General features: G+C 39.5%; 2 protein-coding genes and 1 pseudogene across 6 annotated transcripts in view; 1 reads left to right on the top strand and 2 right to left on the bottom strand.

Annotated features, from left to right (window-relative positions):
- The window catches only part of AXDND1 (axonemal dynein light chain domain containing 1), a 198,229-nt gene that overhangs the window by 80,441 nt on the left and 104,963 nt on the right, over positions 1–12,825 (top strand). For all 5 annotated transcript variants that reach the window (XM_054456929.2, XM_054457015.2, XM_054457100.1 and 2 more), the window contains one exon: positions 1,494–1,728. In XM_054456929.2, the coding sequence (XP_054312904.1) occupies positions 1,494–1,728 (235 nt within the window). The remainder of the gene's footprint in view (positions 1–1,493; positions 1,729–12,825) is intronic.
- On the bottom strand, positions 3,354–4,288 carry LOC129017177 (large ribosomal subunit protein eL6-like). The gene is given in 2 exon segments (XM_054457446.1): positions 3,354–3,884; positions 3,887–4,288. Coding segments are annotated over 2 exon segments (864 nt in total). The 5' UTR covers positions 4,272–4,288; the 3' UTR covers positions 3,354–3,405.
- Positions 5,079–5,938, bottom strand: LOC129011619 (myocyte-specific enhancer factor 2A-like; annotated as a pseudogene).

Genomic DNA, 12,825 nt, shown 5'->3' with positions numbered 1-12,825 from the left:
GTACAACCATCACCACCATTCATTTCCAGGACTTTTTCTTTTCCCCAAACTGACATTCTGTACCCATTAAACTGTAAGTCCCTATTTGAGCCTCCCCCTATCCCCTGGGCAATCTCGGTCTACTTTCTGTTTATGAATGTGACTACTCTAGGCATCTCATACAGTGGAATCATACAGTATTTTACTTTTGTGATTGGCTTATTTCCCTCAGCATAATGTCCTCAGGGTTCATCCATTTTGCAGCAAGTGTCAGAATTTTCTTTCTTTTCAAAGTTGAATAATATCCCATTGTATTTATGTACCACATTTTGTTTATACGTTAATAACATAATCTTTAAGGGGTTGGAGCTTGGAAAATAGATTTCATTGATCAAATTACTATCATGTTATAGTAGTCTGACAAAGGAAAATATATGTGACATTGAAATACTTCCAAAGTGAATATCAAAATCATTCCCTAATGAAATTTCATAAGATCTCAATAAACCATTTTCTTTTCTTTAGGAATGACTTGAACAGTATATTCTCAGAATTGAAGATATTTCCTGTTCTATATACAACATGTCTAGTTTAGTGACTTTTTTTTTTTTTTTACTTTTTATCTGGAGGTTTTGACATGCATAGAAAAAATAGAAAAAAGTCATACTTCTTCAATTTAGGAATAGTAATAGCTCTCATTTATTAAACACTTGTTCTTTGTGAGGAGCTGAAAATGGGTTTCCCATACATTATCTTACTTACTCTTCATGGCTGCCCTATGATGCAAGTCTTATAATCTCCATGTCCCAGATGTGGAAATCGAAGCCTAGGATATTAAGTAACTTACCTAAGTTATCTATAAAAGGTAAGTGGCAGAGTCAGAATTTGAGTCCAGATCTCTCCAGTTTCAAAGTTCTTACTCCTAATTGCTCTTCTACACTGTCTCCCCACGCTAATTACTCTTACTGAAGGCTGGGTAATGTTTCTGTTATCTGAGCACAAATAATGCCAAATTATATATATAAATTGTACCTTATTTTTCCACAAATATTTATTGATATGTCATGTTCAGGACTTGGACTTGGGTTTAGACAGATAAACAAAACATGAATAAAATACAACTTGTATATTCTAGAAATTTTCCCAGTCTAGTGGGGATCATGTAAACAGATACATTACAACCTTACTAAAGCCAATAGTAATTAAACATGCTTAGCTTTGTAGGACTTAATTGCTTATCACTACTTTTTTTTTTTTTTAACCACATAGGATTTAATATGATGATTTTCATCCTGGTAAACTATGGGTTATCTCATAGAGTACCAAAATTAGTTTAAATTCATTTTAATTTAAAAAATAAGATATATGTCATATACCATCTCTTTAGAGCATAATAATAATAGGATATGCAACTCCAAAATGATTGGGAGTCACTGGGGAATAAGCATCTGGTAGACTTTGATAAAATCATTAGTGGATAATATGCTACTCTCCCTCTTCCTTTCACTCTTTAGATCCTGAATGAGAAAAAAGAAGAGTTTACTGGGGATGTTCTACTGTCAAAATACGATACTCTCAAGATTATTAAACATTTACAGGAAAACTGGGCAGATATTGGGCTTGGGATATTTAATCGCCATAAAAGTTTGGAGGGGGAGATGCCATCAGAGCGACAGTACATGGAGGAAATTATCAAAAACATACAAAAACTCTACAAAGAATATGAAATAAGAATAAATGGGGACAATGGTAAGAAAATACTCATAATAATTAGATTTCCTGGTATAAAATGTTTCCACAATAATTATTTTCAATATGATGAATATTTAAAATAAAAGTAATAAATGCATATAGTTTTGAAAACCAAGCAAAATAAGCAAAGCATTGAGAATCACTTTGAGATATAATTTATATACATTACAATTCACCTATTTAAAGTGTATAATTCAGTGATTTTTATTATATTCACAGATGTGTGCATCTATTACCACAGTCAATTTTAGATTATTTTCATCGAAATGAACGTCAAAAGAAACCCCATACTCTTTAGCTCTCACCCTCTTACCCCCAACATCGTCACTTCAGTCCTAAGTTTGCTTTCTGTCTCTATAGATTTCCCTGTTCTGGACTTCCATGTGAATGAATTCATGTACTGTGTGATCTTTTGACTGGGTTCTTTCACTTGGTATAATGTTTTCAATGTTCATCCATGTTTTAGCAATTATCAGTACTTCACTCATTTTTATGGCCTAATAATATTTTATTGTGTGTATAAATCACATTTTATCATTTCATCTGTTGGTAGGCATTTGGGTTGTTTCCACTTTTTGACTATTATGAATATTGCTGACATAGACATTTATTACACATTTCCTGGTAGAAATATGTTTTCATTTTCCTTGGATATATGCACAGGAGTGAAATTCTTGGTCATTTGATAACTATATCTTTAACTTTTTGAAGCCTGCCACAGTTTTCAAGGAGGCTGCATCGTTTTATATTCCCACCAGCAGTGTATGAAAGTTCCACTTTCTCTGCATACTTGCTAGTACTTGTCTCACTTTTAAATTCTGGCCATGCTAGTGGGTGTAAAATAAAATCTCACTGTGGTTTTGATTTGTGTTTTCCTGATGACTACTGATGTCAAGCATTTTTTAAAGGTTTATTAGCCACTTGTATATCTTCTTTGGAGAAATATCTGTTCAGATACTTTGCCTATGTTTTTTTTCTAAGACAAAAATTGAGATTTATGCTATTGATTTATAACATGTATAGAAAGAAAAGCAATTTTTTAAGGTTTCATACTACCAGAGAACAGATACCATTGTTCAACATTAATGAATATTGTGTGTTATTGTGCACTATTATCACTTGTGCTAGAATTCTAGACAAATGTCCACCAGCTGACAATGTAACTCTTTGAAAATGTCAAATAGAATGAGACCTATCTGAGATATTAGTCTGTGAAATAACATTCTATATAAGTGGTTCTCAAACTTTAGTGTGATTAGGGATTTGGTGAAGAATGCAGATTCCTGAGCCCTGCCTCCAGTCTTCTTGGTACACTGTGTCTACAGAGATACCCATAAACTGGCAATTTTAGCAAGAGTCCCAGGTGATTCTGATGCCAGTGGTCTACATATCATACTTTTTTTTTTTAAAAAAATGTCCTTTATTGGGAGTCCATTAGTAGCTAGGTCTAACATAAATGTAAAACACCCTTTCACATACTCTAATGATTCTTTGCCCATATTTTATTTAGGTTGTCTTTTTATTATTGAGTTATAAGACTGCTTAATATATTCTGAATACAAGTCCCTTTTCAGATATATGAATTCTAAACACTTTACATTTTTCTGTGGGTTGAGCTTCCATTTTCTTTTTTTTTTTTTTGTAGTCAGCTATTTAATTAGGTTCTTAAGACATTTAGAACACCAATTTGTGAGGATAAATTCCATTCGTCAGGGCAAACACAGATCGCAGGTAGCCCTGGAGCTGAGGAATAGCTTTGATTTTTGGTAAAATTTGTGAGTCCACAGCTTTCTGATCAATCTTGCGCTGCTCTGTAATCTCATATTTCTCTTTTTCTGTGTCGAAGATCTCACCTTCCTGGTGTCTGGGCTTCCGCAGCTGCTTCTTCTTGAAGTAAGCATCAGTAAGATGTTTTGGGATTTTTACATTGCTGATATCAATTTTGGTTGAGGTGGCAATGACAAATTTCTGGTGTGTTCTTCGTAGAGGAACTCGATTGAGGACCAGAGATCCAGTCACAAGTAACAAGCCACTAGCCAGCTGCTTCAGGAAAACCACCCTCTTGCCCCTGTGGCGTCCAGTGAGGATGATCAGAATGGTCCTGGGGGTAATGCTGGCTCGCAGTTTTCTCACGTGCTGACTGAAGGGTTTTTGCCATGGCTCAACAGCTTTCGAGGCACATCTTCAGTAGGATAATAGCTAGGCATTTTGCGAAGTTTGACCACCTGGGTACCGCCATTGTTGTCACCACCAACTGGTTTTGTAACAGTTGCAAGAACCTTCTCCTTCTTTTTCTTTTCAACCTTGGATTTAGCGGCTAAGTACTTCCTCTTGTACATAGCCTTTCTGGAATACATGGCAGATTCGGAATACCTGCTAATTCCTCTGACAAGGACAGGGTTGCGGCTGCAATGGGGCTTCCCCTTCATGGGCTTTTTAGCCTTGAGGTTACCCTTTTTCACCTTGCCACCAGCATCAGCCTTCTTGGCTTCGGGTTTCTTCTCTTTAGTATCTGGCTTCTCAACTTTTTCACCCGCCATCTTGCAAGATGGGAAAGAGCTGAGCTTCCATTTTCTTGATAGTGTCCTTTTTTTTTTTAAACAGAATAAATAAGTCATGTTTAATGCTTCTAGCCTGATAAAATTAAAAATTAAACATAATAATCCCTCCATATTTTACTTTTTAAAAATTGATTGGAAGTGCGTTACATATTAATGGGATACATGTGAGTATTTGTTACATTCATAGAATGTGTAATGATCAAGGTCAGGGTATTTGAGGTATCTATTATCTTGAATATTTATCCCTTCTATGTGTTGGGAACATTTCAAGTCCTCTCTTCTAGCTACTTTGAAATATACTTCATCTACAATGTTGCTAACTATAGTCACTCTTCTCTCCTGTTGAATACAGGGGTATATTTGTTCTATCTAAGTGTATGGTTTTACTCACTAATCAACCTCTCTTTATCCCCTCTCCCACCCACACACCCTTCCCAGCATCTGCTATCATTCTATTCTCTATCTCCACAAGATCAATTTTTTTAGGTCCCACATATGAGTGAGAACATGCAGTATCTATCTTTCCGTGCCTGGCTTATTTCATTTAACACAATAACCTCCAGTTCCATCCATGTTCATATTTAGCTTTAATTTTAAATAACCATTAACCAAATTTCCATAATCTGATTTTTGTATATTTAAAATAGTGTTGTATCTTCAAATACTAATTTTGAATGGAAATATTCATTAGGAATAGGTATAGATTCTACAGTGGCACAGAAAATTCCAAAGGAAGCTACAGACTGTATAAAATACATGTTTTAAAGAATTAAGTTGAAGAAAGGTTCAACTTACTAGTGGAGGTGTCATGCCCTTGCTTGAAGGGGGGATGACAACTCGAAGATCTGGTTTTCTACTGTTCATTCCAAGATTACTGCCACCTGGTGGAGGGGGAGACTTTGTAGGCATGACTTTGCCTAAACTGTTTGCACCAGTAGCTCCAATCAAATTTGGAGAAGCTCTTGAGTTTACAAATTCATTCCCCACTGGGCTGCTTCCAGCTCCATTTGGCACTGTGAGGTCTGTAGTGCCCAACATCCCACCTGCATTGCCAGTACTTGGTGGTCTCTGAGGAGCTCCAGGGGACACATTTCTATGTAATATGGTTTGAGGTGGAGAGAGCATGTTTAAATCTGTTAACGTTGAGCTGGCTGCCAAAGATGGGGACACCAGTGAGCTCCCTGGGTTAGTGTAGGACAAAGCATTGGGGCTGGTCACTGGAACTGTGACAGACATTGAAAAATTCTGAGGTGGCAAACCAGGTGCAATATTATGACTCTGCATCATATTATCAAATTCCTCATTAATTTTTTTATATTTTTCTTCTGTATATGGAGTTAGCACACATGAAGTATCAGGGTCTGAGCTGTCGCACCGTCTGTGTTCCTTCTTGTTCAGAGCCTCAACAATATCTGAGTTGGTTATGCTTTCATAAGGTTAATTATATTCTGTATACTTGAGAAGAACTTTGTCCATATCAGTGCTAGCATATTGAAACAGTTTGTTAGAGCTGTTGAAAATACACAGTCACAGAGCACACTAAGTTCATAGGCTTTCTTCATTAATCCAAACTCTCTCTTTGTAAAAGTGGCCTGTCAGTTCCTTTCATCCATTATGCGTGTGATTTGTATTTTCTTCTGCACCATTTTCAGCCACCTTTCCTTGTTTCCTTATATTCCGAATATTTAATACAAAAGTTAATTTTCTTCAATACTACAATGCGTCGTACTGCTTCTGTTATTTCAGCTTCTACTCCAAGGGCTACAGCTGAAATTTTCTACAAGATTGTGTCTCCCGGGCACGCACACGCTGCAGCCTGAGCCTGCCGCCAGCGCTCCGCACTGCCCGGAGCTGCCTCCTTCAGCTTGGGACTCGCTGGGACATCCCGATAGTGTCCTTTTAACTACAAAAGTTTTTAATTTCAATGAAGTCCATCCAACTTACCGATTTTATTTTCTTTTTTGTTTGTACTTTTGATGTCATATGTAAGAATCCTTTCCTAAATTTAAAGTCATGAAGATTTACGCTTAGTTCTTCTAAGGGTTTTATAGTTTTGCTCTTATATAATGGTATTTGATCCATTTTGAGTTATTTTATTTTTTTTTTTTGAGACAGAGTCATGCTTTGTCATGTAGGGTGGAGTGCAGTGGCACGATCTTGTCTCATTGCAGTCTCAGCCTCCTGGGTTCAAGCAATCCTCTCGCCTCAACCTCTGAGTAGCTAAGGACTACAGGTGTGTGCCACCACTGTCAACTCATTTTTTTATTTTTCGTAGAGACAGGATCTCACTATGTTGCACAGGCTGGTCTCAAACTTTTGGGTTCAAGTGATCATCCCACTTCAGCCCCCCAAAGTGCTGGAATTAGAGGCATAATCCACCGCACCTGGCCTTGGGTTAATTTTTATATAGTGTGTGAGGTAAGGCTCTAATTTCATTCTTTTGCATGTGGATGTTCAGTTGTCCTAGCACCATTTATTGAAAATAACATTCTTCCTCCATTTAATAGTCTTGGCGTCCTTGTCAAAAATCAGTTAACCGAGATCTCTGGGCTTATTTTGTAGTCTTAAGCCTATTCTACTCATGTGTATGTTTGTCCTTACGCCAAATTGTCTTGATTACTCTTGCTTTATAGTAAGTTTCAAAATCGAGAAGTGTGAGTCTTTCTACTTTATTCCTTTTCGTGATTGTTTTGGCTATTCTGCATCTCTTGAAATTCTGTATGAATTTTATAATCAGCTTATCAATTTCTATGAAGAAATCAGCTTCTGATAGGGATTATGTTGCATCTGTAGATTTGTTTGGGGAGTATTGCCATCTTAACAATGTTAAGTCTTCCAATCCATAAACATGGATTTTTTTTCAATTATTTAGATATTTTTCAATTTCTCTTAACAATGTTTTATAGTTTTCTGAGGAGTTTTATATTTCTTTTGTTAAATTTTTTTTGAATATATTATTCTTCTAGATGATGTGAATGAAAATTTTTTCTCAGTTCTAATTTCAGATTTTTCACTGAAAGTGTATAGAAATAGAATTGATTTTGTATATTGATCTTATATCCTGCCATGTTACTGAACTCATTTATTAGTTCTAATAGTTTCTGGTTTTTTAGTGGACGACTTAGGATTTTCTGTTTATGAGATCATGTTATAGTGAAGAGAGGGTTTTACTAGTTTCTTGCCAATCTGGATTCTTTTTTTTTGAGACAGAGTGTTGCTCTATTGCCCAGGCTAGAGTGCAGTGGTGCGATCTCAGCTCACTGCAACCTCTGCTGCCTGGGTTCAAGTGATTCTCCTGCCCCAGCCTCCCCAGTAGCTGGGATTACAGGCATCCACCGCATGCCAGGCTAATTTTTGTATTTTTAGTAGAGATGGGATTTCACCATGTTGGCCAGGCTGGTCTCGAACTCCTGACCTTGTGATCCACCCATCTCAGCCTCCCAAAGTGCTGGGATTACAGGCGTGAGCCACGGTGGCCTGGATTCTTGTATTTATTTTTCTGGCCTAATAGCCCTGGTAAGAACCTCCAGTACAATGTTGAACAGAAATGGTGGGAGTAGATATTCTTGTCTTATTCTTGTCCTTAGGGGGAAAGCATGAGTCTTTCCCCATTAAGTGTGATGTTAGCTGTGGGTTTTTCATAGATGCTTTTTATCAGGTTTAGGAAATTCTGTTCTATTCCTATTGAATTCTTTTACATGAAAATGTGTGGAATTTTTAAAAAAATGCTTTCTTTGTATTCATTGAGAAAATTGTGTGGCTTTTGCCTTTTATTCTATCAATAGGATATATTACATTGATTTTTGGATATTAATCCAATCTTCCTTGCCTAGGATAAATCCTACTTGGGACTGGGAGTGATGGGTCATGCCTATAATCTCAATGCTTTGGGAGGCCAAGGCAGGAGGATTACTTGAAGCCAGGAATTTGATACCAGCCTGGGCAACATAGTGAGATCCTGTACACATAGCTACATAGCTACTCAGAAGGCTGAGGCAGGAGGATGCCTTGAGCCCAGGAGTTAGAGGCTGCAGTGAGGTGTGGTCACACCACTTTACTCCAGCCTGGGTGACAGAGAGAGACACTGTCTCAAAGAAACATAACCTACTTGATCATGGTATATAATTCTTTTTATATGTTTCTAGGTTTGGTTTGCAGGTATTTGGTTGAGGAGTTTGCCTCTATAGTTATAAGATATATTTATCTGTAGCTTTTCTTTCTTGTGATATCTTTATCTTGTTTTGGTGTCAGTATACTACTGGACTCATGAAATGGGCTGGGAAGATTTTCCTCCTTTTCTGTTATTTTGGAAGTTTGTAAAGAACTGGTGCTAATTCTTTTTGAATGCTTGATAATATTTAGTGGTAAAGCCATCTGGGCCTGGGCTTAGCTTCATAGGTAGGTTTTTGATTACTGACTTAACCTGCTCTTAAGAGGTCTATTTATATTGTCTTTTTTTTCTTGGTTAGTTTTGGTTCAGTTTTGGTTGTCTGTATATTTCAAAAAAAAATCGTCCACTTTGTAATCCTTTTTATTTCTCTACAGTTGGTAGTAATGCCCTAAAACTTTTAAGTTTCTGATTCTAGTAATTTGAGTCTTAATTTTTTCTTGGTCAAACTAGCTAAAGGTTTATCAATTTTGTGGATCTTTTCAAAGAACCAACTTTTGGTTTTCTTGATTTTCTATATTGTTTTTCTATTCTCTATTAATTTTCACTGATATGGCTTGGCTGTGTCCCCACCCAAATCTCATCTTGAATTTCCACATGTTGTGGGAGGGACCCAGTGGGAGATAATTGAATCATGGGGGCAGGTCTTTCCCATGCTGTTCTCATGATAGTGAATAAGTATCACAAGATCTGATGGCTTTATAAGGTAGAGTTTCCCTGCACAAGTGCTCTCTTTGCCTGCTGCCATACACTGAAGATGTGACTTGCTCTTCCTTGCCTTCCACCATGATTATGAGGCTTCCCCAGCCACATGGAACTATAAGTCCAATAAACCCCTTTTCCCATATAAATTATTCAGTCTTGAGTATGTCTTTATCAGCAGAATAAAAATGGACTAATACAGCAAATTGGTACCAGTAGAGTAGGGTGCTGCTGAAAAGATACCTGGAAATGTGGAAGTGACTGGAACTGGGTAACAGGCAGAGGTTGAAATGGTTTGGAGGGCTTAGAAGAAGACAGGAAAATGTGGGAAAGTTTGAAACTCCCTAGAGACTTGTTGAATGGCTTTGAACAAGATGCTAATGATGATATGGACAATGAAATTCAGGCTGAGCTGGTCTCAGATGGAGATGAGGAACTTCTTGGGAACTGGAGCAAAGGTGACTCTTGTTATATTTTAGCAAAGGGACTGGCAGCATTTTGCCCCATCCTAGAGATTTGTAGAACTTTGAACTTGAGAGAGATGATTTAGAGTATCTGGCAGAAGAAATTTCTAAGCAACAAAGCATTCAAGAGGTGACTTGGGTGCTGTTAAAAGCATTCAGTTTTAAAAGGGAAACAGAGCATAAAAGTTTATAAAATTTGCAGCCTGACAATGCGATAGAAAAGAAAATCCCATTTTCTAAGGAGAAATTCAAGCTGGCTGCAGAAATTTACTTAAGTAATGGGGAGCCAACTGTTAATCCCCGAGACCATGGGGAAAATGTCTTCAGGGCATGTCAGAGGTCTTCATGGCAGCCCTTCCCATCATAAGCCTGGAGGCCTACGAGGTAAAAACGGTTTCGTGGGCTGGGCCCAGGGTCCCTGTGCTGTGTGTAGCCTAGGGATTTGGTGCCCTGTGTCCCAGCTGCTCTAGCTGTGGCTGAAAGGGGCCAACATAGAGCTCCAGCTGTGGCTTCAGAGGGTGCAAGCCTCAAGCCTTGGCAGCTTCCATGTGGTATTGAACCTGCGGGTGTACAGAAGTCAAGAACTGGGGTTTGGGAACCTCCACCCAGATTTCAGAGGATGTATGGAAACGCCTGGATGCTCAGGCAGAAGTTTGCTGCAGGGGCAGGGCCTTCATGGAAAACCTCTGCTAGGGAAGTACAGAAGGGAAATGTGGGGTCAGAGACCCCACAGAGAGTCTCTACTAGGGCACAGCGTAGTGCAGTTATGAAAAGAGGGCCACTGTCTTCCAGACCCCAGAATGGTAGATCCACCAACAGTTTTCACCATGCACCTGGAAAAGCCACAGACACTCATTGCCAGCCCATGAAAGCAGCCGGGAGGCTGTACCCCACAAAACCACAGGGATGGAGCTGCCCAAGACCGTGGGAGCCCATCTCTTGCATCAGCGTGACCTGGCTGTGACACATGGAGTCAAAGAAGATCATTTTGGACCTTTAAGATTTGACTGCTGTCCAGGTGCAGTGGCTCATGCCTGTAATCCCAGCACTTTGGGAGGCCAAGGTAGGCGGATCACCTGAGGTCAGGAGTTTGAGACCAGCCTGGCCAACATGGTGAAACTCTATCTTTACTAAAAATACAAAATTAGCCAGGCATGGTGGCATGCATGTGTAGTTTCAGCTACTCAGGAGGCTGAGGCAGGAGAACCACTTGAACCTGGGAGGCGGAGGTTGCAGTGAGCCAAGATTGCACCATTGCACTCCAGCCTGGGCAAGAAGAGCAAAAAAAAAAAAAAAAATGGACTCTCCCGCTAGATTTTGGACTTACATGGGGCTTGTAGGCCCTTTGTTTTGGCCAATTTCTCCCGTTTAGAATGCCTGTATTTACCCAATGCCTGTACCCCCTTCGTATCTAGGAAGTGACTAACTTGCTTTTGATTTTACAGGCTCATAGGCAGAAGGGACTGGTCTTGTTTCAGATGAGACTTTGGAATGTGGACTTTTTAAGTTAATGCTGAAATGAATTAAGACTTTGGGGGGACTGTTGGGAAGGCATGGTTGGTTTTGAAATGTGGAGATTTGGGAGGGGCCAGGGACAGAATGATATGGTTTGGCTGTGTCCCCACCCAAATCTTATCTTGAATTCTCATGTGTTGTGGGAGGGACCCAGTGGGAGGTAATTGAATCATGGGGGCAGGTCTTTCCCATGCTGTTCTCATGGTAGGGAATAAGTCTCATGAGATCTGATGGTTTTATAATGGGGTGTTTCCCTACACAAGCTTTCTTCTCTTGTCTACCTCCATGTGAGACATGCCTTTCACCTTCTGCCATGATTGTGAGGCCTCTGCAGCCACGTGGAACTGTAAGTCCATTAAACCTCTTCTGTGAATTGCCCAGTCTCGGGTATGTCTTTATCAGCAGCATGAAAATGGACTAATACAGGAATCTACTACAGGAATAAGTTGAGAAATGATGAGGACCTATCCTAAGACATGGGAATGGAGAAGAGGAAAGAAAAATAAGAGAGATTTAAAAAATGTAGGCTACACAATTATGTGTGTGAGAGGGAGTATTGTGGGATGGCTGTGTTCCTGATTGGACTGTAAATGCGTCATCCAATTTATTAAGATTAGAGAATACAGGAGAAGAAAAAGTATGGGGAAGGGAGATTATGTATTTTAATATTAGACATACTGACTTTCAAGTAGCTATGGCACAATTAAGTGGACTTGTTCAACAGGCATGTCAGGAATGTGGGAGAAAAATCTTGGATGAAATTTTGGAAGACGCCAGGCACGGTGGCTCAAACCTATAATCCTAGCACTTTGGGAGGCCGAGGCAGGTGGGTCACCTGAGGTCAATAGTTTGAGACCATCCTGGCTAACACGGTGAAATCCCATCTCTACCAAAAATACAAAAAAATTAGCCGCGCATGGTGGCGGGGCACCTGTAGTCCCAGCTACTCTAGAGGCTGAGGCAGGAGAATCGCGTGAACCCAGGAGGCAGAGCTTGCAGTGAGCAGAGATCGTGCCACTGCACTCCAGCCTGGGTGACAGAGTGAGACTCAGTCTCAAAAAAAAAAAATTAGCTGGTCATGGTAGTACGTGCCTGTAATCCCCACTATTCAGGAGGCTGAGGCGGGAGAATTGCTTGAACCTGGGAGGCGGAGGTTGCAGTGAGCCGAGATTGCACCCTTGCACCCCAGCCTAGGGGAGAGAGCGAGACTCTGTTTCAAAAAAAAAAAAAAAAAAAATTAAAAAAAAAAAAGAGGCTGGGCGCGGTGGCTCACGCCTGAATCCCAGCACTTTGAGAAGCCGAGGTGGGCGGATCACAAGGTCAGGAGATCAAGACCATCCTGGTTAACACTGTGAAACTCTGTCTCTACTAAAAATACAAAAAAAAATTAGCCAGGCGTGGTGGTGGGTGCCTGTAGTCCCAGCTACTCGGGAGGCTGAGGCAGGAGAATGGCATGAACCTGGGACGCAGAGCTGGCAGTGAGCTGAGATTGCGCCACTGTACTCCAGCCTGGGTGACAGAGTGAGACTCCATCTCAAAAAAAAAAAAAATTAAAAAAAAAATTTTGGAAGATACTAGTACATGTGTTAGTTAAAGCCATGAATTTTGATGAGATCACCTTGGGGGAAAAATATACAATGGGAATAACTAAGGACTAAGAATGGGTCCCCAACATTTTAAAGGG

Source organism: Pongo pygmaeus, chromosome 1 (genome assembly GCF_028885625.2).
Source record: "Pongo pygmaeus isolate AG05252 chromosome 1, NHGRI_mPonPyg2-v2.0_pri, whole genome shotgun sequence".
In the NCBI taxonomy this organism is placed as follows: domain Eukaryota; kingdom Metazoa; phylum Chordata; class Mammalia; order Primates; family Hominidae; genus Pongo; species Pongo pygmaeus.
Note: the sequence above shows the minus strand (reverse complement) of the source record. Positions and strands in the feature narration are given on the sequence as shown.